The 27,816-nt window shown below is 38.2% G+C and overlaps 4 protein-coding genes across 5 annotated transcripts in view; 2 read left to right on the top strand and 2 right to left on the bottom strand.

Moving 5' to 3' along the window:
* Positions 1-27,816, top strand: part of LOC105390694 (RING-box protein 2) — a 40,430-nt gene that overhangs the window by 12,103 nt on the left and 511 nt on the right. The window lies entirely within an intron of this gene.
* On the bottom strand, positions 2,810-14,071 carry LOC105390692 (facilitated trehalose transporter Tret1). Of its 2 annotated transcripts, none has more exons than XM_011562031.3 (4): positions 13,576-14,071; positions 5,766-6,239; positions 4,707-4,820; positions 2,810-4,491 (listed from the first exon to the last, which is right to left on the bottom strand). In XM_011562031.3, exons 1-4 carry the CDS (start codon positions 13,648-13,650, stop codon positions 3,235-3,237), a joined length of 1,920 nt encoding a protein of 639 aa, XP_011560333.2. In that variant the 5' UTR covers positions 13,651-14,071; the 3' UTR covers positions 2,810-3,234. The 2 variants fall into 2 exon arrangements, with proteins under 2 accessions (XP_011560333.2, XP_037969102.1); XM_038113174.2 differs by lacking the exon at positions 13,576-14,071 and adding an exon at positions 6,347-7,050.
* On the top strand, positions 7,918-10,245 carry LOC125491464. The gene is made up of 2 exons (XM_048633516.1): positions 7,918-8,360; positions 9,373-10,245. The coding sequence occupies exons 1-2, from the start codon at positions 8,183-8,185 to the stop codon at positions 10,194-10,196; spliced, it is 1,002 nt and encodes a 333-aa protein (XP_048489473.1). The 5' UTR covers positions 7,918-8,182; the 3' UTR covers positions 10,197-10,245.
* On the bottom strand, positions 8,362-10,680 carry LOC119693651 (protein ALP1-like). The gene is made up of 2 exons (XM_038117610.2): positions 10,240-10,680; positions 8,362-9,303 (listed from the first exon to the last, which is right to left on the bottom strand). The coding sequence occupies exons 1-2, from the start codon at positions 10,539-10,541 to the stop codon at positions 8,424-8,426; spliced, it is 1,182 nt and encodes a 393-aa protein (XP_037973538.1). The 5' UTR covers positions 10,542-10,680; the 3' UTR covers positions 8,362-8,423.

The following is a 27,816-nucleotide window of genomic DNA, read 5'->3' as shown; positions in this document are numbered from 1 at the left end:
CATCAAGTTGTTATGTGTTCATAAGTAATAATTATTTATTAACAAAATGCTGTTGATTCTCCACGAAAATGTAAAAATAAAAATAAAATAAATAAAAATAAATTCGTAACGTAAAATTGTCTATGACGGAATTTCTTCTATAGACAGTAGCCACAAAAAAAACAAACGATAGATGGCGTGATTTGAAGATAAAGATACATTTTTTCGACACATAGACAGCAACAACAAAAAAATACAGATTTAAAGAAAAGAAACACATACTTATACAAAACAACAAAGAAGAAAAAAGGATACACATCAAAATAACTGGAAAAAATATAAGCCCCAATTTTGGTGTTGTTATTTAAATACCTTCAATATGCATATTTTTGTAATGTGAAAATCAAGTCCTTTCATTTGATACCTTACACGGCAAAGTTGAATTATTATTTTTTCGATCATCACGTTATGTCCTTAAGAGGGCGCTATGTACATTTTAATGGAACGTCACATAGCCTATAGCCATCGCGCCATCAATACGCTTCTAACAATACCTCATACATCAAAATCTATCAAGCCGTTTAGGCTACAGGAGGGAACAAAGAAACAGACAAACATACATATATACATACAGTATACAATCAAAAAACATTACCCTCCTCCTTCGGCAGTCGGGTAAAAAGGAGTAAGACAGGGGGTCATTCTGAACTTTAGCTCTACGAGTTTTGGAAATTAACAAAAAAATACCTTTTTCATAGAAACTTTGTTTGACATGTGACTTTTTACCATGGAAAACGAATATTTTTTTTCGCGAATTTGCAAATCTCGTAGAACAAAAGTTGTTCAGAATGACCCCTTGAGTCATCCCCTTTTGGCTTAGTATAGCCCTTTTGCGACACTATGTATTTACTTTGCTTTGTCGTCGGGGTTCAGTTGGCTGGAGGATGCCCGAAACTTATTATCTACACTTTAATACTTTTAGTTACCTTTCTACAAGTAAATACCACATTTGTTTGAGAAAGCTAATCGGGTTCCGAGTATAGAGTAAAGTGGCACCCCTATTAACTTCTACTCTTTCCTGGTGCCTACCAGTGTAAGTAAGAATTATACTTACTTACCCTAAAATCACCCAAAATGTACTTGAACATAATTGTCAATAAAGTTGGCGAGTAAAAGTTTATCGACCCACTGTGCAAACTTACATGTGTGCGTGTCACTGCGTGTGCTGTGTGAAGAGCATTGAAAACCCAAAATTGGCGCGGCACGTCACCCTGTACGGGCCCTTAAGTGATTTTGACATTAACTCCTACATTCTAGGTACTTACAGGGTATTGGGAGGTAGTTTCAAAAAATCTAAACTAGCATGAAGCAGTTTTGCCAAAAACGCGTTCATACGGAAGAATAATAAGCTGCGCTAGTTGGCTTTACACATTGGCTCTTCAGGCTTATACAGAATGAAATGAAAAATATCATGAACCTGGTGGCGAATTACCATTAATCTTATAGTTAGTAAATTAAAAATTAAACAAAACTGCATTGATAGTTTTTTTTTATTGCCTCGACCGGTGAAAAAAGTCGTAGTATAAAATATGTATAGAATGACCCCTCAGTCACCCCCTTTCGGCTTACTATACTTACCACTTTTGCAACGTCCTGTTAGAATATGATTTACAATTAGAGATTAATAGAATAAATGACAAAATATATTATGTTGTTAACCTTGGTACCAGTGCCAGGGGACACATAGTAACAATTGCTACCTCTTGGGAACTTAAGTAGTAAGTACTAAAATTAATATTGTTATACAAGCTTCTATACAAGTATATACTACCTATACATAATATAAACAAATGCGTTGAACGTCGTAGTCGTAGCACCTATATTCATGTTTTGATCTCAGGGGTTTTAACGGAGTTTGTAGGAATTATAAGCTTATTTCGCGATTTTAAGTTGGTTCCATAGTAACAGGTTGTTCATATCCTTTTGATTATGTAACCTTTGTATTATTTTATAGCTGAACCGCTGAACCATTAGAAAATTGCTGGAAAAATATGAATTCAATCTAAATTCAATATGTTTACTGGAAAATCTACTATTTTGCCGTCGCAGCTATTATTTGATGAGCATAAGTAATATTTTGCTTATGAAGTCTTTCTCATATTTTTATGTCCGCTCTTCTTTCATTATGGACAATTATTTCAGTAATTTTAGGATGAAAATATTTATTGATCGATCTGTTAATTTGCTTAAACATGTTGCGGGCAAAAATATAGTTCCCATTTGATAATATAATTATGTAACTAGTGTTTAGTGCGATAGTCCGAGAGAAAACGACATTAATGCTGTAGTAACTACATATTTTTTGGGATGCTTCATTTTGCTGCTTACGCCTTACTTACGCATATTTATATCCTGGTTTGATTTTCTCGGTCATTTCAAGTAGACCTACTCGTTCGATTTGTCATGAAGTCATCACTATTCAAAATTACCTACAGTCCAACTATATAAGGTCCTGAAAACGGAAGGGGATCCTAACTAATTCATAAAGACCGTATTTAATCGATGTATTATATTTATTAAAGCACAAATCCGTTAAAAAGCCATTATCAATCGTTATTTTATTATTAAAATGTATGTAAATGTAAGTAAATAACTCAAAATTATAAAAAGTCTTTTCAAAATCGCACTCTTTATTGTAATGACTTTATAGTTGGACTGTAACTGTGTTTACTAATATCTTCTCCCAACCCGACGCTGACATTCGCTGAACTTATGGCTGGCTAGCCTGTTAATATGGAGTATCAGTTTTATTTAAATTAAAAAACACACATTAGGTTGAATATGATTTTAATTATACAAAGGTTAACAAAATAAATATTCTCTCCGTAATATACGAAGACACTAAAATTTTCTATATTGAATTAGTTGTACCAAATCATTATTTAATAAAATCACTTAATATTACACATTTGGTAGTAAAAATAAGTTTGTCATGATAAAAACGTAAACATAAGTTATTCGCCATCAGATCAAATAACGTACATCTAAAGGAACTATATTTGCAATAAATTACCTAATCTTTCTAATATACTATTTACATCTGGAGAACAGTCCAAATCAGTCTCTTTAGAACGCCTTTCAGCTTGAGAAGGCGTCCTATTGCACTTATCCGTGAGATTCACCTAACATCACGACACACACAGCCTCTGCACATTGGAATGTATCTATTTACTAAAGTATGACTTATCACGTCTATTAGCAGCCATTCTGCATCTGCTTAGTATTGCTGATGTTTCGTACTCTTCTTGATCCTCCCGTTAGCTTTTTCTCAATTTCCTCAAGACTCTTTCCGCGAGTTTCGGGGACGAAGAATATAACGAAGAATAGGCCGATCAGGCAAATTACACTGAACAACCACATGGTTCCGTGCATCTGGATAGCAGCTATGATGTTCTGGAATGTCTTCGTTACGATAAAAGTGCAGGACCAGTTGAATCCCGTAGCGATGGACGCTGCTGTACCACGAATTCTGGACGGAAGGATCTCCCCCAGCATGAGCCACGGGATGGGGCCGAAGCCGACGGAGAAGCCGAGCACGTAGATGACGAGGCTCGCCAGCGGCACCCAGCGGTACTCCGCCACGTCCACGCCGTGGTCCCTCACGTAGAAGTACGCACCCAGTGTCACAAGAGTGATGATCATCGATACCGAAGAAATGTACAACAGCATTTTCCTCCCACATCGGTCAATGATGGCAGTGGCGATGAATGTAGAAATGAAGTTGACGATTCCAATAATGATGGTAGCAAGGTTTCCGTCAATGGAGCTGCCGGCCATTTCGAAAATGCGTGACGCGTAGAAGATGACTGCGTTTATGCCACTCAATTGTTGGAACAACATCAATCCAAGTGAAATAAGGACAGCTGGCATATATTTCTTTGAGAAGAGTTTTCCAAACGCAGAGCCACCGGTGCGGTCTGCCTCAGCTTGGGTGCGCGTCAGGTCTCGCATTTCCTTCTCGATGTTCGTGTTACTTCCACGCAGCCACTGAAGAGATTTCCGTGCGTCTTCCACGCGGCCCTTAGTCACATACCATCTTGGTGTTTCCGGGGTGAGCAACATCAACAAAAAGAAAGGTATAGGTAGGATGGCTCCTACGAAAGCTAATTGTGACCAGTCCAAGTATGCGCCAACCATAAATGCAAGGAGAATTCCAGTGTTACCAAAAGCTGTCGGCAGTAGTCCCAGAGATCCTCGCACTTCAGGCTGGAGGGTCTCGCCGAGGTAAACCGGGAAGGCGAGTGAGCCGATACCCACACAGATACCGCAGAGAGCGCGCCCAGCGTACACCATGAATATGTCTTTGGCATTGGCGATCAGCATCCAACCAAGGAAGAATGGAATGGCGGTTCCCATGGTTGTCATCCGCCGACCGAAGTATTCTATCAATGGTCCTCCAACGCAACCTCCGACCAGAGCCGCCAAAGGCATCAGACCACCAATCCAGCTTTCCTGAAAATAAACAGAAAACAATTTATTAGTCATGTTACTAAGAAAAAAATATTATCTACATCGATGAACGTTTTAATTTATTATTATAATCTCAGGCAATGATCTCACGCTCCAGTTACATAACGTTTATTATCTTAGCAAACCATAACACAGGATTTATATCTTCGGTAAAGTATTATAATGGTATATATTGTTATAAGGTTAGATAAACGAACCTCTTCAGCGGTGTAGGCCAGTGTTTCGTTCATACTGCTGAGCGCGGGCGACGTGTAGCCCGAGGAGAACCCCACGATCAGGGACCCCATCGACACGGCGAATGCGGAGAGCAACTGGAAACAAAGACAAACACTGCTTTAAATTGTGAAAATTTATAACACTATCAAATATGAAATGTATAGGGAAACCTGAAAGATTTCGTCATTTGCACTCAATATAACTCGAATAAGAATCGTTCCTACAAAACTCGAAAGTTTTCCTGGAAATCGATGACTTTCAGTCGTATTACAGCTTTGTTTTAATACGTTTGTGGTTCATAGTTATGCCTTCATAGGTCTGTGTACATAGTCAAGGTAACCTGAAGTACCTACCTGACTTTCGCGCAAAGCAAATATTTACGACGTAATATATTTTTGTGATGTTGATGTATTACAGTTGTTTTGTTTCGCTGTTTTAACAGCTTAGCTTTAGCTACAGGAAATACTTACAGCTTTTAAATATTTTTGAGGATTATTTATAACTTCAAACATGATAAAAATTTCCGAAATATGAAGTTTTAAGATCTATGACTTGTCGTTACTCTTGATCGGAAAGTTTATAAATGAATGGAATAATACCTTGACGTACTTATAGAATTTGGTCGTAAATTTTCGTCTTTACTATTTTCGTTTGCCTTATCGCATAAAAACAGTTTTATGAATGTACAGGTACAGCTAGACTATGTACTAAGTAAGTAATTTCTATTCTTATGGCAATTATTGTATTGTTATTCTAATATGTCTCTCTAATATATACGCCACGTGTAAACACTCCCAAATCGAAATAGGCTTTGGAGGAAATGTAATGAAATGAACGAACTCCATCCTGTTTTACATGAATATACCCAGTCTGCATAAGTTCTGGCGTATGAAATCTGTGGAGTAAAACTTATTCTAAACTAAAACTGTATTAAATCGGTAGGAGGTAAAAATGGAGAGTGGCTTAAATTTTACTAACCACACAAAAGCATTCTTTATACTAAAAAACGTGCGTGATTTGACGTCGCATAAGTTTCTTACCTGAGTCAAAAGATAAATCTTCTGCTTTATCGGTTTTTGTGTGGTCGGCGCGTAGGGCGAGGCATCGCCGTTGATGCTGTATTCCGACTTGACCTTCGCGCTGTCCGTACTGAGCTGCTTCACGAAGGGCACCGAGTTGCGGAGGTTCTCCTCCTTGGCGCTCTTGATCTCCATCTCCATCTTGTACTTGAACTCGTTGCCGAGGCTAATCTGGCGCAGCTGCTGGAAGTGGCGGCGCGTCTTCTCGAAGGTCTCCTGCTCGTCCTCGCTGCTGCTCTCGGTGGTGTGCTCGTGGATGACGGCGTAGCTGGGCGGCGCGAGCGTGCCCTGCGAGCCGCAGGACGTGGCCAGCGAGGTGCAGGTGGTGGAGGCGGAGAGCGTGGGCCGCGACGGCACGCGCGCGTACCTGGGTCCCCGGCTGCGGTACAGCCGCTCCTCGTCGCCCTGGCCGCGCCGCGCGGGCTCGCTGCCGCTCTGCAACAAACAACACCATACTTTAGTTTACTATACACGTCAAAACCTCCATCACAACTATCCCGAATTCTTGCATTCTGTTCCTTAATTATTTGAGTATTGATTACCTAGAAATATGAACTAGTAAATAAGTGTCCGTTGACTGGACTCGGGCTCACTGGACATGAAGACACTGTATGATCCTTCCGCAAATATGCTCCTATTTATTAAATCGGTTATCTGTTTTGCTCGACCGCGGGTCAAATGATAAGAAACTATGAACTCAGGAAGCCGAAGGTCTAGAAAACACAAGACTAGTTGTTGAGTGTTGACATTAGGGTGTCGCATGTTCGCGATAACCTGGCGATACGGGTGGCCATTGTGGACCGTGGCGAGGCGAGGGCTGGTGCCCGGCCCGCTCGACTGCGGCGACTGACGCCCCAGCCCCGCGTGAGAACAATGCCAGGCGGCGCTGATGCCCTCATTGATGCTCCTGACGTTATCGTGCGATTGTCCAATACTCTAATGATGTTTGTAAACAACTTTTGTCAACACAATCTCTGTTGGCGTACCTGAAGCGAGGCCCGCGTCACCTTTCGCTCCTGTGATGGTCATCTCTGTGATAGATAATAATGTGGTGCTGACTGGTTGCTACTAAGACAATCTTAATGCTCTCTTGAGTCGTACCTCAGTTTCATTTATGAATGTATTATAATAATTAATTGTTCTCCGTTTTTTAACGATTTTATCTATCATTCCTTTTGTTTCTATCGCTTTTTAAATTTAGGTGAACAAAATACTTATAAATTTTACCAAGTGTAATATTTGTAAACAATAATTTGTAGCGAAATTAAACCAAAAACTACAACTTTATCTGACAGATTTATTTTTAATTGTTCTTGGATTTTTGTTAACAAGGCCATCATAATAATTAATGTGTCAAGAACTCAAGACCGACTCAAGAGTTTACTTGATCTTCGTGACCGAAACGTCTCATTTAATTAATGATAATGATATCTATAAACAAAATAAAATCGCTCTACGTCATCACCGTATACTAAGAAAGCATCATAAATATATTTTGTCTAGATTCATACCTATAAAGCATAACTATGCCTTATAATATTTTTCTTGTAAAATTTGGGACATGTAAGGTTTTATAAAATCATTTGTAATATAACGTTTAACAATAATTTGTAACGTTAATGGTCTCCATCGGGTAACGTTAATTATCATGTCATAGTCAGCAAAATTATCAAAAACAGTTAACATTTACCCTACTGTAGTAAATACCTACTGCACTTATTTGTATTAACTCTAATTGATTATGTGTTCCCAATTTAGAATCAAACTAGGTTGCAATTGACACATAAAATGCATCGCCTCGATCAATCGATGTCAGCCTTGAACTTGAAACTAGTACTAAAGGGTGGGCAAGTACGAACACAAACCCATTACCGCCTGGTGAACCTTCGCTGTTTAACCATCGTATAAGTTGCACCCAAATGGCACCAACTTCAATCCTACTGATTGTACGTGGCCAAGCCCTTGTGGATACAAAGTGGTCAGTGGCGTTATACACGAAGATAACATTATTTGAAGTTCTTATTTGGGCAATGGTTGATCAAAGGTCTTTTGAGTAGGAAAAATTTAAATTTTTAATTCATTTCTCAGACATAGGTGCATTGTACTCCACTATTAAGAGCCTGTCCAGACGGAGCGTTTTGCGCGCGTAAGCTTACGCGCGTAGACACTCGCGCGTTCCCGAGGCACTAGAGCTACAAGCACTCCGTCCAGATGCTCTCGCGCGTTTCAAAACTCGCGCGTAAAACGCGTGTCATGCGCCCGACTCTCGACTCGCTCGTTTTACGCGCGAGCGCCGCGCGAGTCGAGATACTCTGGCGGCATTGGAGCGTTCAGTAGTATGCGCGTGTCCATAGAGAGTGGACGTATTTAGATTTGAAATGGAGCGCGATAACTTCGACACCGAACTTTTAATTGAAGAAGTTGAAAAGAGAATAGCCATATGGGATATGGAATCTGCTGATTACGCAAATAGACTCATTAAACGTAGGAATTGGGAAGAAATAGTCGAAATTTTTTGCGAAGCTGGTGATTCCGACGAAAAGAAAAAAACGTTGGGTAAGTGACAATTACTTTATTTAATAAGATTATTTCTTAAACTACGTAGGCTACTACAAACTACTATACCATCTTGTCTTGCCAAGGGATTTTCCCTTCATTTACAAAATAATCAGCGAATCTGTCTCTTATATTCTTAGATCTCGCATTAGGCCTCACTGCCTCACAGTTCAAACTATTTAGGGAAGTTTCGTACAGAGTGTCATCATATCTATAACCATCTCTTAACCTTACGTAATTATGAAGGACACAACAAGCTTTAATGATGTTTTCTGCAAACTCAATGTCAACATTTAATGGTCTATGAAATATTCTCCATTTATTTACCAAAATACCAAAGGAACATTCAATGTAACGCCGGGCTCTGGATAGGCGATAGTTGAAAATTCTTTTTTTGGTTGTTAGAGATTTACCGCAATAAGGGCGCATTACGTTTTCAGATAGACCAAACGCCTCATCACCTACAATCACGTGTGGCAAGGGAGTTGTATCTGTTTGCGATATTGGCTTTGGGTCTGGAATATCTAAAGTTTTGTCGACAAGTTTTTTATACAAAACGGAGTCTTTGAAAATTGTGGAGTCACTACTTTTGCCATATGCGCCGATATCTACAGAAATAAAACAATAATTTGCATCACATACAGCCAATAAAACAGTTGAAAAATAATTCTTATAGTTATAGAAAAGAGACCCAGAATGGTCAGGCTTTATGATACGGAAATGCTTGCCATCTACGGCGCCGATACAATTTGGAAAATGTGTATACTTTTGGAATTGTTTTGAAATCTCTTCCCATTCTGCTTTCGTAGGTTCTCTCATCACTATATTTTGCAGTTTTAGCCATATGACGTAACAAGTTTTCTGTACTATTTCGATAATTGTCGACTTTCCCAATCTGTAGGCATAATGCAAGTCCGCAAAATAACATCCTGTAGCCAAATATCTGAAAAAAAAATGTTATTAAATATAAATATTTAGTAAGGTCGTTTCAATATTTTTTTTATTATTTCAGGAATGTTATTGCAAAAGAAGTGGAAAGGATTGCGTGATGGCTTTGTCAGAGAAATGAAAAGGATAAAAACCACACCGTCTGGATCAAAAGCCAGCAAAAATAAATATATATATTTTGAACGTTTGATGTTCCTCGAACGATCGACACGCAATAAAACTACTGATAGCAACATCGTTTCCTCGCCTGCTGCACCTGAAGAACAAGACATTTCTGGCGACGGGGAAGATGTTATGAGACCTCCAGTTAGCCAGCCGAAAAAGAAAAAAAAAATGAACGCAGCCGATGAGGAATTTCTTGCCATTATAAGCAAAAATTTAGCACCTAGAAATCAGCCACAAACATCGGAGTCTGATGATGATAAACTATTTTGTTTGTCACTGCATAAGGAGCTTATTAAAGTACCTGAAGAAATGAGGCTTCAAGCTAAAATTGATTTAATGAATGTGCTCCAAAAAGCTCAACGAGCCCCATGTCATTCACCTTCACATTATATTCCTTCACCTGCACCTTCACCACAATATAATCACCAAGCAGGAATGACACACCGCGGACAAAGAGGATTTTTTAACGATACAGGATATAACGAAACAGACCCTTCAGCATCTTCGTTTTCACGTTATTGCACTGGACAACGCAATTCCCAATCTAACCCATCACCGGCGTCTAACTACAATAACCCATCACCGGCGTCTAACTACAATAACCCATCACCGGCGTCTAACTACAATAACCCATCACCGGCGTCTAACTACAATAACCCATCACCGGCGTCTACTCAAGATTCCCAAGAGAGTGAATTGATGGAGCTATACCGAGATTGTTAAATTGATTAAGGGAAAAAAGTATAAAAATAATAAATATTATTACCTCAAAGTAATCACGAGTTTTTCTTCGGCAGAAACAGTATCCTTTAGCACATAGATTCTGTTGGGTGTCAAATCATCTTGTATAAGTTTTAGCAAATCATCGAACGATGTTACTGACATCCGGAAGTAATTGAAAAACTTTTCGTTGTGTTCTCTCAGCTTTGGGTATAATGTTATAAACATACTTTGCGTCATTCTGTCTCGTAGAATTGGATGCACGTTAAATCTTCGACTTTCTCTACGTTTACGACGTTTCCATCGACGGTACGCAAGCCACAACACAACCGCTGTGAGAGGCTCCATTTTTAAAACTGGCTGAATCCGTCCGCCAGACACCGCGCGTAGCAACGCGCGTAAAACGCAGCATCTGGACGCAACATAAATTGAAACGCGCGAGAGCTTACGCGCGCAAAACGCTCCGTCTGGACAGGCTCTAAGTACATTGGTATCAATTGAAAATTAACTAACAGGAAACAAAACGGGTCGTCGTTATCCGTCGGGTCGGGATATGAAAGAAATCTTGGGAGGTCCCCGTGATGTTGGGTTCATGGTTTTGGTTGAGAAAAGCAATACTATATTTCACATTTTCTTCTGAGAAACTGCTTCAGTTTAGTATTAGCATAATAACATTTAGCGCCATCTTCAGATATTCTATTAAACTCCGAAGCTGACCAATATTCGGCGAGGTTCCGTGCGCTCCACACGGTGGCGACTGTGTCGCAGTTTTGTGAAACTTTTTCAGGAATATTTGAAATAAATTGATAATGATTCCAATTCTAACACCACACCAGCTATAACTGTTTGATTTTCGAGAGCTTAACGAATTAACGAAGCTCATGAAATACTTAAATGTGTGTAAGCAGATATTAATGTAGGTTAAACTTTCGGTCCAACACTGGTCCAACAATATAATAAAAGAACCATATGGTTTATCAACAGAGCGTTAGATAAAGGTTGACTTTTTATCGCTCCCGTACTTTTGATTTCCGGTCGATGTTATGTCCGTGTTTAGCATAATTTAGCGCTTATAATATGTTTGTTGAAAGTGAGTGTGTGGAGTGAGGCTGGGTGACCTTGCAAGGCCGGTGCGGCGGCTGACCTGCCTCGCGCTCGCTCGACCAGCCATCACGGCTGCTAATATCCTCAAAATGATGCAATTTCTACTAAAATGTTAGTAAATAGCGATTACTCAGATGAGCACAATTATGAAAGAAGAATAAAAATATAATAAATTTAAATCTATGAAGGTTTGTATTAGCAATATTATTACATTTATTATAAATCACTAAAATACTGTAAGTAATATAAGTACCTACATATTTTTGTTATTGTAAAGTATACGCGTGTCATTAACACAATAATGGCCTACTGCAGGACATACGTGCAAGATTAAGTTTAAGACCTATTAATCGAAACAATTAAATTGTCAATCATTTCTTCGAGTAAAATCCACCCGCTAATTCGTTTAGAAATTAGTAAATCTAGATATTATAACGAACATAAACTTCAGAGCAATAGGAAAAGGAAATACTTAAACCAGTACCATACCATACCATACAATACAACATACAATCTAACAGTGTAGATTACTGCGCAAACAATTTCAATTGCAAATGAATTAACAATATTTACATTCAGGGCGCTATTAATCATGCACTTTATGTGTTCAGTCGTAAAGTCGTAATAAGTCGAAACTATAAGATTTAGTTCCTTAATACACACAGCTTCTTTAATAGTTTTATAACTATCTATCCGAGTTTATCATCTTTATTAATGAAATCATTAACGATCAGCTGATATCGAAATGAGATGTGGCTTCTCTAAGCACGAAGTTCAATGAATGGTAGAAGCGGTTGCCTAGCAACGGCCGGCATCGACCGGCGGCGGCGCGCCGGCCCGCTACTCCGCAACCTCATAGAAACTTCGCGAACTATCCGCTCACTACAGACACAGCTCGCTGCAACCAGCCAGCACCACCATCTGCACCCATGACTGACTCAACAACTTGTTTGTGAAAGAGAAATCATGTAGGAAGTTAACCTCATCATAACCAGTGCTCTATGTAAATAGGGTAACAGTACCGGTTATCGGCCACTTAAGCGACTTGTTGACTTCAGAGTTAATTTCTATCATAATGCTGTGTGTCAAGATTTTCCAAAAAAATATCATTTGATCTTTCAATAGTCTAGTTTCATAAAACCTAAAGTTTATAGACATAGCAGTGATACATGATTTAAAAAAAAATATTTTTTGTAAAAATAGCAAATATACCGGTTATCGGCCATTTTACCCAGTTATCGTCCACCAGTGCACTGGTTATCGGCCACCTAATTCACAGTAGAAAAACGAGTCTTATTCAGTAGTTCATAGGGTTTTTAAAAAACAAATTAAAATCTTAAGTCAAATTAGCTACTCTTGGCATTGGCATCGATAAACATTATCGGCCGTTTTATTATCTAATGGCCGGAATCAGGTTTAATTTTACCTATTTTCGGCCGCCTGCTATTTCAGACGGCCGGAATCAGGTGTAATTTTTACCTATTTTCGGCCGCTTATTTCGATGGCCGGAAACAGGTTTTGTTTTAACTGGTTATCGGCCGCTAACATTCGTTATTTTTTTAAGAACATATCTTTGAAACTATGAGGCATTCTGGCGGCCGGAATCTAGTTGTCAATTCGCAAAATTCTAGCTGTTCACTAATATAATGGAATCTATGTTAGTGCATTTAAGGTTTCCGAAATATAGGCAGAATTTAATGACTACAATATACCGGTTTCCGACCACCCGGCCGGAAACTAGATTTTGAAATAAATCGATAACCTATTGTCCGACCACCGAAAATATTACAAATTATGAAAAGGTTTGTTAGTTTAGGCAATTTAATATTGAAATTAAACATACTTTACTACACACAAACCCATTCAATCACTAATAAAACAGTAGGAACACTTAAAAACTTACCTCTGAAAATCAATCCACCTGCTATTTTTTCTGCTAAATTTGCCACGCATCCACACACCAAATTTTGAAATGGTGACTGAGGGCTCAGTTCGCAAATTTCGAGGTCATGCCATTGGATTATGAACCGTGATGTTCGTCCAGGTCGAATGGCGCGAAATTAGAAAGGAGATGTCTCAATACTATCCTATTATTCAAAATAATGTGCGAAGTGGCCGGAAAGGGGTAGTGGCCGGCAAACCGGTACGTTTACCCTAATATGCTAAGAACATGCAAGAATTCGATTTAGTCGACATGTTTACTTATATAAATTTTCAGCGTCCGTCCGTCGAACTGACCGGCACTTCAGAACTATAAAATGAAAACTCGTTGACTTACCATGTCGGTGGACAGCTGTTTCAGGTATCCCATGATTTTCCCCATTGCGTTGGGGTTATTCTTATTGAAGCTCATCTTGAAGCCTTTCTTCTGTTTTGGTCTCAAACACGAAACTCAGCGTCAAGGAACGTCAAAATGATAATGTCTGTATAAACCAACACTCTGAATTTTAGTATCTTTTCTTAATTTCAGTAAATGTTCTATATGATCCAGGATCGCAAGTGTCACCGACAAGTAACACACATCACTCCTGTTTCAATAATTTAGTCCATCAAAGTTTGTAGCACAGTCTTAATATTAATCACGAAAGCGGTTTTTAATTTAATCACAGAAAACAGTGTTTTTGTTCATTCAACGATTTATATTTGAAGTTCTCCCGCGTCCCGCAAGGCTGCAAGGGTGCACAACATTCAACTTTTGAAATCTGCTCAACAGGCAAAGTTTGTTGGCAGCGCGTACCGTTTTCTGTGGAGTTCAAGTTATCTATTAAAACTTGCAGATGGCAGCGCAGTGTTTTATAGGAAAGTTGGCTGCGGTGGGCGCCGGCGCCCCCCCTCCCCTCCCCTTGCCCCGCGCGCCCCGCGTGTCGGAGCACCGCGCGCGCGTGTGCGGGTGCCGGCGTGCGCGTGTGTGCTCACTCACACAAACACACTTTTCGTGTCACACCTGTATTGATACGTGTATTGGTACCTAGGTAGGTAGTGCTTGTAACCAATCTTGGTATCTCTTACTAAATTTATCAGGGTGACGAAGGACATATCCTACGTCAAAATATTATCTAAATATGTATGACTGTTGCATCAAAAATGTGCCGTAAATATTTGCGAGATTGTAGTTTTCGCAAAGCCTTCTGATTCCAGTCGCGATAAGACCAGTCTGTAGAGTCAGCAGTCTAGACTAGCGGCGGCGGCGGGAAGAAATGTAATCAATCTCATTTTCATTCAACATCAAATACCTACCTATCTGCTGAAACACAGCAAAATTATTATTCAATTTGCACTGACTATTAACAAAACATTAAGTCAATATTTAAAAAGTACTTTACTATGTTCTTTGAAATATATTTTGCACGCAAATTCGACCTCTAATGTCCTTCATGTGCTGAAAATCGTGTAAGAGTGATTAGATTCATGTCGCGTCACCATACATGGAATATTCACTTGCCTCTAGAACTCAACTGAATATGTTAACTACGGCATATACAATTTGATAAATATATAATTATACAGCTTTACAGTTACAAACTATGCATTTTTTTAGTTAGTTATGTCTGTTGGGCCTTCGTTGTTATTGTTATTGTTGAGATGAGATGAGACTATTTTGTTGGTAGAGCTTTAATATATTTTGATTGATGCGCGAGACATACTAATGTCAATGAGTGTCCCCACAAATATAACATTGTACTGTAGGTGTTATGTATTAGCAGATTTTATTCATTTATAACTTTTCTTCTGAATTGTTGAGTACATTTCAAACGAAACAATTCAAACCGCTTAATCACTCCTGTAGTCTATTAATCGTTAATCTTGTAGCTCTTCGATCAATAAAATTTTAGTGGCGCCTGACAAGGCCGTTTTGAAGGTTGAAAAGTAAAATTTAATTAACCCTTGGGCGGTTATACTGTATGTTAACCAGCGGGCCACCCTCCATATGCCTTCCGTTTTTGGCTACGCGCGTGACGCTCGTTCATCGATTCCTATAGAAATATTCCTCCGCGGAAGCTTCTAGATGCAGCGATGATTAATTTGGGGCGCTGCGTGGCACACATCACGTGCGCTTTGTGATCAAAGCTCGGAGTGCGTCGTATGCGCTCCGTCGTACGAAAGCTCTGCCCCGCCCCCGGCACGCACACACGGCGAGCTTTTGCGTCACCGTCACGTCATAGACACGAGCACGAGGGCGGCGGCCATGAAGGTCGCCACCGTTCCTTCATTCATAACATTGTCTGTACCTTTGTTTACTACATCACTTGCCGAACCTCTATTTACTTACTATATTAGGTTAACCAAAATTTCATAACAAAACTATATCTTGGGTGTCATTATTTCTTTCCTCAATAGTTTCTAGGCTTACAAAGTCCTGATGATTCATCACGCTGATGCAACACAGTATAGACAAAAAGTGGTACCAAAAAGTGGTAGTGGTAGTGGTATGAACGGCGAGATATACCTAATGGGACTGATCGAAAACCAAGATGCTTTCTGCATTGCCTACGCTACGGCACCAGTTTTTACAATCAAGGGAACGTAGCTTCATAAATGTAAAGTAAATGTGAAATGAGAAATAATGCGGCTGAAATTATAGTGCTTAGTATTTTGAATTTACAATCGTAGGATACAAATAAAAACCATGCCGCACTCTTCGTTCAGAGAGTCAGTTAGTCATACAAAACTCATAACTTTGGACGTCATAGATGAAGCGGCAGCCTCGATGAACGACTACAATACGACACCTCCACGCACACATGCAACTGTTGTTTTACAAACATTCTCGGCCACACACACGTACTGGTATACAGTATTCCAAAAGCTGGCGGTGGAATATTACTGGCAGCGAGGGTTTCTCGAATGTTCTGGTGCGGAATGTGGCAGCCGCCGCGGTGGTTTGTGGAGCGAAGAGTCCATGTCCATCTCGTCATTCATTTTTATATTCTACTAAACTATATGCCCATATACTTACGTGCATATTATTATACATGTAACAATATTTTACGGCTAATGTTAGGTGTGAAGATAAACTTAAAGACTTTGTACCATGTCGAACACCTTACATTACGCGCTGCTCCCAGGTAATCTTATATACGTTACGAACAATGTTAAGTGTATATTCACATATTAAATTAAGCGTCTTAAATATTAATATTACTTAGATACTTTCTTACCCAATGCTACATAATATATATTTAAAATGCTAACATTCTCATTTTACGCACCCTTACGTCAAAAAAGATAATTTTTACCACAACACGTGATATTACTTACGTGTATTTGTATTTTTTATCATTGACGTCACGTACCTAAGTAGTACTAGATTTAAATCTCAGACCAAAAATATAGTAATGACTCATTCTCATTACGGTGCGTAGGTGGTCTGAGTGAGAGTAAATACCGAGTTGTGAAATCACAAATACATACTTGTTTACATACCTATTTATTATGTGATAAGTAAGGTTAATAAATTATAATGTAGGTATGGTCTCAAAAATCTTTGAAAAAAAAAAACACGCACTCACGCCTTGTGCTAATGTACCTACTCCCTTGCGGGGTAGGCAGAGGTGCATTGCTGCACCCACTTTTCGCCAGAGTGTTATGTTAGTCCCAATGTAATAGGGGGCGGGCCTATTGCCATTTTACGGGCACATCCAAGACCCGAGAAAAAATATCTGTGTTTAAACAAATATCTGCCCCAGCCGGGAATCGAATCCGGGACCATCGGCTCAGTAGTCAGGGTCACTAACCACTACGCCATTCGGTCGTCATCAAAAATCTTTGCCCATATAATTTAACAGGAAATATATTCCTGAAGCGTTTTTCCATAAAATCAGACAATACAAACTATAATAGGTACCCAATCGCACTATTTCAATACAAACTCGTATCACGCAGGTTACATAATAATTCCTAAAATAACTATGTTAGCTATGAAATGTTTCCGAAACTTTTCGTCCATTGCACCTAGTTAGTAACACGATATAAAAGATTATCACCTTGCAGACACAAATGTGTCACGCCTCGTTCATAAGAGAGTGTCCTATCTTATCAGTGGCTATATGAGATTGCTTTGTGATTAAAACTTTCCACGATGGTTCCGGAATTATTTTGAAATTTCACTTTGAGGATTCATCAGCTGACTACAACTGCTACAAGTGATATTATACTATCAAAACGTGAATCACATTAAACTCTTCAATCCTAAAGCTACTCATCCAATTCAGTGCTTATTGTAATAATGCTAAGTACATAACTCTCGGAAACATAATTTAAGTACCCGAAGTAATAAGTACGCGCTACAATACCTAGGCATATCTTTTCAGTGCAACGAGGGCATTTTCAGTTCAACTAACACTACTATCTGGGTCAATCAATATTTAACGTTGAATCATTTATTGTTTGTTATTAGATTCTATGTAAGCTCTAGAACAAACAAATGTTCTAGCAGACCTGCTAGGGCCTTACCATCAAAACTTAAGCACGTGCTAAGCAATGTATGTTAACCGTCAAAAGCCTTATAAAATTTTGATTTCAATATACATTAAACAAGGTTTTATTTTTTGATATGAACAATTTAACACCGCTAAAGTTTTGTTTTCTCAGATCAGATACTGAATTCATTGAAAAATTTACCAAATAATCATGAAATAAAATTCATTCACCTAACCTTACATCACACAAGACTCTTAAATCGGATGTAAATAAATTGCGAATAGCACCGTTATGCAAAGGGTTTATTGTGTGTGAGTGTTGATATATCGTACCTACGTAGTAGTGGGTATGGGTAGGCAGTAGGGCTGGCGCCGGCAGGCAATGGCCGTCCTCGGCGCCGCCTCACTGGGTTGCGGGTTGCGTAATAAAGGTCAAGCTATTCTCATGCCCTGCATCCTGCATTCAGGCGCCCCTGGCAACCCTAGCGGGCGCCACTCCGCCGATACATGGGAGGGATGTGATGTGCATCTTGCACAAATATGCGTGGGAGATGATATTAATGATTATATGGTTATGACTGAATTGTTGTCTGGAGCTGATGAACTGAAACATTAATCCTTATCGTTTTCCATAATAACATTTGTACCAGCTTTTCCCCGCGAGCTTCACTTCTTCCTCAAAGGGTTTCCTCTGGGAATGCCAAGATATTTGTACTGTAAGCACACTTCAGTATACTATACACACATATTTCCTACATAATAATATTTGTATGATAAGTTAAAATTTTCTTTACACTTGTGTGATGCGTTCCTGAAAATCTTCCCTAAATCTGAAACGTGCGTTCCACGCCTTCACCTCATGAAATGCAGCCTAGTTCCACCGACGTGTACTCACGATGAGTTGTTGCAATTAATTCCACGGCGCCTGCTTCATTATGCATGCAGCCATGTCGCTGCAGTCGCCTGACCGATGTTACTATTTTAAGCCAGCATTAGAATCGATTACTTACGCTGGAAAAAACCTCGAGCCATCATCACATTGTAACGAGGTTTTTGTCATAAGCTGAGCTAAAATAAAACAGTTCTTAAATGAACAGTATTCCTTATACAGTTGCGGACTTGCGGACCACTGCGGCCGGTTGTGTAATGTGTTGACGACTTGACGCACACTCCCTGCCAGTGACGCACGGCACTGACAATGGCCTAAAATGTTCACAAAACCTCGGTGTTTTTTATTAAATTCTTGCACAGCAACCGATACAAAATAAACCTATGTACGTATATGAGTCCGCTTCTTTAAATATTTGTAAAAATCTTACCATGGAAGTAGACTTCCTCGTTTGTTATCGGATGCAAATATTTTGTCACTTCCAGTAGGTTAGCGGATGAAAATCTCCATATTGCTTATTTTATGTGTGTTAAAAATGCGGCTAAACGATCGCTCTCTATACATACTATTACATATACCTAAATATTGTATTGATGCTTACAACGTAACTCTGAATACTATTTCTTGCCTAGCGACTACAGGTACCCTCTTTCCTTCATCAGGATGCTAGGCCAGTACATGTGAGGTGAGGAATTCCGATAATATCGCGGTAAACGGCATACTTCTGCAATCTGCAGCCTTCACGTACATCCTGAAATTCTTGAACAAGTTAGTACTTTATTGCCCACTTTTAACTAGGTAGTCTCAATTACAAGCGTACTAACAGTTACACTTGTTATGTTATTGATAGCATAGCAAATTCATTTATCCAATTGGAAATCATTACATGTTCCTTCATCTCTTATTACATTATCCGGCATCATCAGGGCTGACTAGCGGTTGTTTTTATCTGTTGTGCATTTGCAGTTTAGCACACAAGCTAAGTAGGTTTTGCTCTCTCATACAGCCCTAAATAAGGTCAATCTTGAAAAGTATGTTTTGGCAGTACCGTTAGCTTTAAAACTTGTAAGTACCTAAGTTTAAAAACCGGCACCGAATGAAATGCCAGCTTACTTTCTCGTTTATAAATATGCAATGCATATGACGCCAATAAGGATATTACACCTAGCATTAGTACACAAATTGCCACCGTTTATCCGAACGCAAATGCTCAACTTCTCGCATAAGCATCTGGAATTGAGAAAATTTAATTACCGTCCGTAGCCGGCGAGTGCCGCGTGGATTAAGTATCTCCATAACAGCGTGTGTACTCGTATTACACAGAAATAGATGGACTGGTTCTCTACATGGACTATTTTAATGCACCTCGTCAAGTAGCAAAAGCTCCCGTGAGTTTAAAAATACTTACACTATAAATAAAAGTGTTGCTGGAAGCTGCTTTACTTAGTTTGCAAATTGTATAGTATAAAAAAACTAGAGACGGGGCGGGTCTCTACTCTAGGCTTTGCTTGGTTGTAATTATTGTGCGTGATATGAAACTACGTTTTTATATACTCTATTTGTAAAAAGCTCATCAATATCCATTGCTATAATAGGATTTAATGACCTATGCATGCATAGGGCCAGACAGTTGTGGTGTACTATGATTCCTATTGTTCAATTAAGTGTTTAAAATGTATAATTGATATTACAGCATCAGTGATCCAAATCGTAATCAATAAGTATTCCATGTTAATTATGTTGTCCGATCACTTTATACGCATCATCAGCTCATCGTAGGTAATTCTTATGTCACCAAGGCACCAGGCAGATATTCCGGTTGCTGGTGACATTAAAATAGTAAAATATTCGAGACTCACGTAGCGGAGTCAGCATTTTTCCCACGTTGAGAGCACGCTCGATCACAGATATCGTCCATCACGCGATATCGTATGATCGTGGCGCCATTTTCATACGCAGGTATTATCTACAGATAGTTAACTACATAATTTACGAGAGATTTGTAATTCTTACATCTTTGTGCAGGAAAATGATTGCATATTATGCTGCATCATAGGAGAACACAATGACTCGTTATAATTTTATTAGAGAAAGCTTTATCATTAGTTTCACATAGGACAATAATACCATACAGTGTCTGTAAATTTGAAGATCCATTGCCCCTGCCTAATCAGTAGACCCATCAGGCGTCCGTTTATTTATGTATGTAGGTCTCATTTAAATTGTTCATTAATTCGGTCTCAGCCATTACAAGGATGTAAACATAAATAAATTCATTATAAATTGATTATGGCGCCAACATTCTCGCGAAAATGAAACCATTGCAGGCTCTCGGATCCGTCTCGCCCGTGAAGCTGTCTACATAGTGTTCACTCTTTTAAATTATATGCTTTCACAAGTGCGTGAGCGAGGCAAATATATGTTTGATGGTTTCGTTAAAATATTTATACGTATTGAGCCTCAGATGGAAAAGTACTGGAAGAAAAGTGTTCAAAGCAACGGTCTACCAGGTCCAACATCAGAGGCAGCCAACATTTCTCATGAATTAGTACCTAATGTGCCATTTTCTTTTTTTTACCATTCCAATCTTTAACGGTCTCGTTATTGATTACACGTATAAGCTTATGTTTTGCGAACCATATCGCCGTATTTTAAACCGAGCATACCTAACGCATGAAAAAGGAAATAATATTTAAAATCCATATGTGTGTATGTTTTCTCAATATATTTTCCTGGTTGGATCCTGAGAGAATTTTACCAACAACTTTATAAATGACACTCGGAACTCGGAACTGACACCCTTAAAATTTTGACGAAATTAGCAATCTTACAGCCATTTTCATAAAGGTTTGTTACCCCTGCCAGACCTGAATTAGTCAACAAACACTAACGTAAGCTGACCACACATTCTCAATAATTCAAATATACACACATGGTTCCGCACATACACATAGATCGTCCTTATTGAGTGCGTGCATGTGTGAAAGTGCAAATCGAAGCGCCTTCGATTCTTAATTCACTCGCACATGCAGGGCTGCGCCGGCGCACATGTAGGTAACTCATGCTTACGAACAGCTTAATGCTGCTTGGGCACTAATAGGTTGAAGATTTGCAATTTATAAATTTAGTTGCAATGATTAATATTCATAGCTGTCGTTGGTAGTCGGTGCTGACCGAGCGGACGGCATTGGCCACTGGGGGGTCACTCTATATGACGAAAAACTAAGTTTCAGAGCGCTGTTGCGCGAGCCACGACTCTATCTCGTATTAAACATGCCGATTGCACGGCAGTTCTTGTTCGGTAGTTTTTCGTCAATGTAGAGTAACCCTCATGCTCCGTATCGGTCGAGTGAACCGGAGGCATGCCCCGCGGCGCTACTGAGAATCACTGACCGGTTAAGGTCGCGGTTATTTTTAACCGTAACTCCGGGAATAATGGCACCATGCTGCATTTCCCAGAGTGTGTTACCGGCCCACGAGGCGGAAGTATTGCTATGGGGGTATACGTTTAATTACATATTTATTACAAAAAAAAATGAATTTGAAAGTAATGGGTTGGGTTATTTATCCAAAGCCTGGAAAATCGACCTTTCAGACATTGGAAAATTCGGCATTCTTTGTTCTTGAAAGTTTAAACATGCAGCGAACGTACGTATTTAGTATCAGTAGGTGTACTACACAACACATGACGAAATCAATGACCGTGAAAAGCCGGGGGCTCGCCCACCTCCTTAGATACTATTTTTAGTCAATCTATAAGTAGATAATATCGATCGCTAATATAAATACCTAATTTAGATAATGAACTAAATTCTAGAATTTATTACGTACTATGTGTCGATTTGGCATCGCTTGTGATACCTTAGCCCTGGTGTAAATATCTTATACTCCAGTCAGAGATGCCTGGCACCGATTGCTATAAGTATAAAGATTTGTAATATGTATAATCATCATTATCATCATCACGACATTCACGACCCATCACGTCCCCACTGCTGGGGCACGGGTCTCCTTCCAATGAAGGAAGGGTTTTAGGCCTTAATATGTATCACGAACAATAAATTGATATGATAACCAGTAAAATTTAGTTAGCATGCCCAGTTCAGATTTGTATGAAATAATAATAATTATAAAGCTACGAAATGGTGACGTTATTGCTTGCTAACTAATGTATTTGCACGAAGATACGGCTGGTTTGTTGTCCTCTTAAATATGTGCTCAATGCGCTAAAGTCAAGCTTTGCTCTGAAGTAAATGCCAAAGTATAGGTAGCACGAAGTTCAAAACAAGCCATTATTCGGCAATGCTAACACGGAACGTGCAAATTTAATTCCCATTACCGAAAAGCAAACTTTGAGCTACCAATTATCTCAATTATACCATACTTTAGCATTTTCCCTAAACGATTTAAAATACAACTGGAATCGTGAAAGAATATTACTTGCTGTGACATTTCCTGTAGTGCAATTTTCCTGTCCATTACGTTTTTTTTTTATTCCTATGTAATTTACAAATTATGATTGCTGGGTCAAATAAGTCTTATTCGCTGAGTCATGTCATGGTTTGTAGATGAAAGTCTTGCGTCCTCTAATTGGATAACAAATATTAGCTCGTTTTCTAACGCCAGAAATGTCTGAACGTCTTTTTGTTTTTCTTTAAATGGTAAGTATCGAGGTCAATATTGCAAATTGAAAAGTATCGTGTGTCAGTGACGTGCGCAGGCGCTGACGTGTGTCCTGTGATTGGTCTTAATTGAGAGTTGCCAATATCATATTGTTTATTATCATTGACACAAGCTACAAGGCTTTAATTCTTGTTTATAAGAGACACACCCTCTCTATGATTTGGCACATTTAAAAGGTTAAACAATAGCTTTAGGTTAAGGATAGAATATAATAGACCCTGGGAATAGAGTCTGCCATTACCACAGAATAATAACTAGTGGTACCCCAGTGCTAACGTTTTTATGAAACACCTTAAGGGTCTGCAATAGGGAATCGAGGGTTGGCATTGTCATAGAATTATGTAGTAAATGATGCTCTACAGCCTTGAAAAAAATCACACAGGTAGTTGAAGAGTCTAGCTAGGTGCTGAATCATTCGAATTTAAGTAAATGATTATGGATAACTGTAAATTAATTTCAGAATATCAAGAAAAACCAGTCAATCACACTCCCGTATTGTAACAACTGTGTCGTAATTATAAAGAATTTTCATATGATTTTTATCATATTATAAAGTTAAAGGCTTGGACTAGGCGCTAAATACCTTGTTTTTTAATAAACACACACTTATTTTGTGTAAATTAATCCCAAACTTGAGCAATTTTTTTCCCTCAAATCTTCATACAAATATCTATGGCGGCTTTCTGTGTTATAAAATCATAAACACAAGTGACGTTTGACTCAGTTGGCCGCTGGCCTCCAAAGAAGGGTCACGTCGGTTTAGGCAGCACTGACAGCTCGCGATCTTATCGTGTACAGATACAAAATCACTGCACATTGGTTGTCATTGCACTTTTTCAACTTTTATGACACCAACATAATTTGATTTGAAATTGAGGAAGCATAATTCTTCCAGTATATTCAATACATTAAATTAAATTAGATAGTGTGCAATATTCTCGTGATATTACAGTCTCGTAAAGGTCTGATGAGGAGCAGGAATATAGCGAATGGATCTAAGTGATGACAATACGCACGAACATTAGGTTAGGGATCAAAAATACAGTCTCTTGGTGCTGGTTGAGGTATGGTCTCGTGAGGATCTGATGAGGGCAGTAACACGGTGGTGGCTCAATTTTATTTCAAAGATGTTAATAGCTAAAAGCATCGAGTTTGGGCTATTAAGTATGTTTTTCAGAGAGAGAGAAAGAGATTTTGTTTTTCCTCTGGATGTGTTAGGTTTACTGGGTTTACTAAGTTCATTCTGTTAATGGCATCAAGTTGTTATGTGTTCATAAGTAATAATTATTTATTAACAAAATGCTGTTGATTCTCCACGAAAATGTAAAAATAAAAATAAAATAAATAAAAATAAATTCGTAACGTAAAATTGTCAATGACGGAATTTCTTCTATAGACAGTAGCCACAAAAAAAACAAACGATAGATGGCGTGATTTGAAGATAAAGATACATTTTTTCGACACATAGACAGCAACAACAAAAAAAATACAGATTTAAAGAAAAGAAACACATACTTATACAAAACAACAAAGAAAAAAAAGGATACACATCAAAATAACTGGAAAAAATATAAGCCCCAATTTACTTGTGTGGGACAGGGAGTACCATAATATTTTTTTGGGGTACTCCCCATCTATGCGAAATATAAGCTTGATATCTTTACCCGTTTCTGAGAAAAAGGGCGGTGACAGACAGTCAGTCAGACAGACGGACAACAAAGAGATCCTATAACGGTTGCTTTTTTTCTTTTGACGTTCGAAACCCTAAAATTAAGTAAAAATATTATGCTGCCAAAAAATGTACTTACAGGTATTGAAAAAGCGGTATATAAACAAATTATACCAGCAGAGGGTTCACCATTTAGCTGAATGTTACTTAGAAAACGGCCTTGAGTGGCGGTCAAGTTGGTCCCCGCCTGCGATACTTTCCATTAACATTGGGACTCGTTTTCATGTTTTTAGCGTACAGTCAGGTTTTTAGTTTTTTATAATTGTATTTTTTTATTTGTAACTTTTTAGTTGTTTTTATTTTATGAAATTTTACGTCGGTAGGTAGTTCATGATCATTTTTTATTTCAATAATTTTTTGTTGTTATTTAAATACCTTCAATATGCATATTTTTGTAATGTGAAAATCAAGTCCTTTCATTTGATACCTTACACGGCAAAGTTGAATTATTATTTTTTCGATCATCACGTTATGTCCTCAAGAGGGCGCTATGTACATTTTAATGGAACGTCACATAGCCTATAGCCATCGCGCCATCAATACGCTTCTAACAATACCTCATACATCAAAATCTATCAAGCCGTTTAGGCTACAGGAGGGAACAAAGAAACAGACAAACATACATATATACATACATACAATCAAAAAACATTACCCTCCTCCTTCGGCAGTCGGGTAAAAAGGAGTAAGACAGGGGGTCATTCTGAACTTTTGCTCTACGAGTTTTGGAAATTAACAAAAAAAAACCTTTTTCATAGAAACTTTGTTGGACATGTGACTTTTTACCATGGAAAACGAATATATTTTTTCGCGAATTTGCAAATCTCGTAGAACAAAAGTTGTTCAGAATGACCCCTTGAGTCATCCCCTTTTGGCTTAGTATAGCCCTTTTGCGACACTATGTATTTACTTTGCTTTGTCGTCGGGGTTCAGTTGGCTGGAGGATGCCCGAAACTTATTATCTACACTTTAATACTTTTAGTTACCTTTCTACAAGTAAATACCACATTTGTTTGAGAAAGCTAATCGGGTTCCGAGTATAGAGTAAAGTGGCACCCCTATTAATTTCTACTCTTTCCTGGTGCCTACCAGTGTAAGTAAGAATTATACTTACTTACCCTAAAATCACCCAAAATGTACTTGAACATAATTGTCAATAAAGTTGGCGAGTAAATGTTTATCGACCCACTGTGCAAACTTACATGTGTGCGTGTCACTGCGTGTGCTGTGTGAAGAGCATTGAAAACCCAAAATTGGCGCGGCACGTCACCCTGTACGGGCCCTTAATGTATCTAGCTGTTTTATCTACCTACATTGAAATTCTTTACTCTTTCAATTCCCTTTAAACCTCTGCCAATACTCAAATGTATTTGTTTAATTTTCTTTTTTACGTTCTATTTAATTTTTCTAATTCATGTCGGTAATAAACTAGTAATGTTCTTATTCTCGTTACTCTCTAAAGAATTCAGTTTTGATCGAATTCTTAGGCAAATACAAATTCAAATTATACCGATAATGTTTCATTTACATTATTGATGTATGTAAGTAGTCTACTTACATAATGACGAGGAACACAGTCATGAATAATTTAAATCTATCGATGTAGGTATGTAAGAGATTTGATTAAAAACTTATCATAATATTAAAATTTGCATGACAGAAAGATTTACCTAGCTGTTTTGGGAATAATGCTTCTAAACATAAGTTGTTATTTTTATTCAATTAGCGGCGCTAGTTAGCCATGATTATGCCCTTAAGAGAATCATCCGTGTGTATTTTATAGATCAAACAAGAACCTTACATAAAAATGGCCTTTTTGGTCGTAAAATCTGTCCGGTCAGTCGATGCCCTTGTCACTCAGTACCGCAGTACATCAGGCCAAGGGCTTTGGCATAATTATTACGACTATAAGATTAAATAATGGTATGCAATTTACCTTGTTGTCACCTAATATCATGGAATAGTTTATTCCATGTAATGATACGTGCTTTGTAGATGACTATCATTATAATATGTATTTGAAAAGATAGCGGTGGCGGCGCTGTTTCTACTTTAAAATGTACTTATATTGTACTTATGAAATGCATTATATATTTAATATAGAACTAGTGAAATATATTAATTGTAAACGTATGAGTCTCTTAAATATATTCTGTAAATGCCCTGTGCTTCGTTATTTTAAACCTAAATACTTTTAAACAGTACCCATTCCCTATTGGTGAAATATCTTAAACTTAACTTTTATTATATTGTTATTCTTAGTGCCCATGTTGTGTTATAGGTATTATAATAATTAACATAACTCCATCATGTCGTTTCTTTGATAAATGAGTTTGTTTTACACTACAAACAATAAAATTAATCACTGTGACGCGATCACCACTTTCTGTTTGTTTCGCTAATGATTTTAAAACGTAGACTTAAAATTCCTAAAATAATTTGTTATCTCGAAATTGTTTTTTGAGAGATAGTGATCAAAGAATGCACGATAAGGTGGAAAAGCTATCAATGATATTACGCATATGTACATGTACATGTAATAAATATACAACCCCAAGCTAGAAAACCAGACCGTTGCTATTTCCCTGAAACGTTTTTAAATAAACCTTGTGGAACCTAGCCTACTTCGCCCCAAAAAGGTTAGTTAATCAGTACCATTAGGCCTAGAACTGGGTTTGTTGTATAGTAAAGTATTGGACATTTTAATGAAAGAAACGTTAATCGTGAATTATATATGTACGTACCAAGGGTACACAATACAGAACAGTGTAATATCTCGCTAACGATTTACTTAATTAA

This window comes from Plutella xylostella, chromosome 5 (assembly GCF_932276165.1).
Source record: "Plutella xylostella chromosome 5, ilPluXylo3.1, whole genome shotgun sequence".
In the NCBI taxonomy this organism is placed as follows: domain Eukaryota; kingdom Metazoa; phylum Arthropoda; class Insecta; order Lepidoptera; family Plutellidae; genus Plutella; species Plutella xylostella.
The sequence above is the reverse complement of the archived record's forward strand: the minus strand, read 5'-3'. Positions and strand labels throughout refer to the sequence as shown.

What these genes read in the sequence shown, in the direction of transcription:
- LOC125491464 (XM_048633516.1), top strand. Translation starts at nt 8,183, where the DNA reads ATGGAGCGCGATAACTTCGACACCGAACTTTTAATTGAAGAAGTTGAA. An exon ending in CGAAAAGAAAAAAACGTTGG is followed by an intron (nt 8,361 to 9,372) that starts GTAAGTGACAAT and finishes TTATTATTTCAG; the next exon opens with GAATGTTATTGCAAAAGAAG.
- LOC119693651 (XM_038117610.2), bottom strand. Translation starts at nt 10,541, where the DNA reads ATGGAGCCTCTCACAGCGGTTGTGTTGTGGCTTGCGTACCGTCGATGG. An exon ending in AAACTCGTGATTACTTTGAG is followed by an intron (nt 9,304 to 10,239) that starts GTAATAATATTT and finishes TTTTTTTTTCAG; the next exon opens with ATATTTGGCTACAGGATGTT.
- LOC105390692 (XM_011562031.3), bottom strand. Translation starts at nt 13,650, where the DNA reads ATGAGCTTCAATAAGAATAACCCCAACGCAATGGGGAAAATCATGGGA. An exon ending in AACAGCTGTCCACCGACATG is followed by an intron (nt 6,240 to 13,575) that starts GTAAGTCAACGA and finishes TGTTTGTTGCAG; the next exon opens with AGCGGCAGCGAGCCCGCGCG. An exon ending in AGATTTATCTTTTGACTCAG is followed by an intron (nt 4,821 to 5,765) that starts GTAAGAAACTTA and finishes CTTTGTTTCCAG; the next exon opens with TTGCTCTCCGCATTCGCCGT.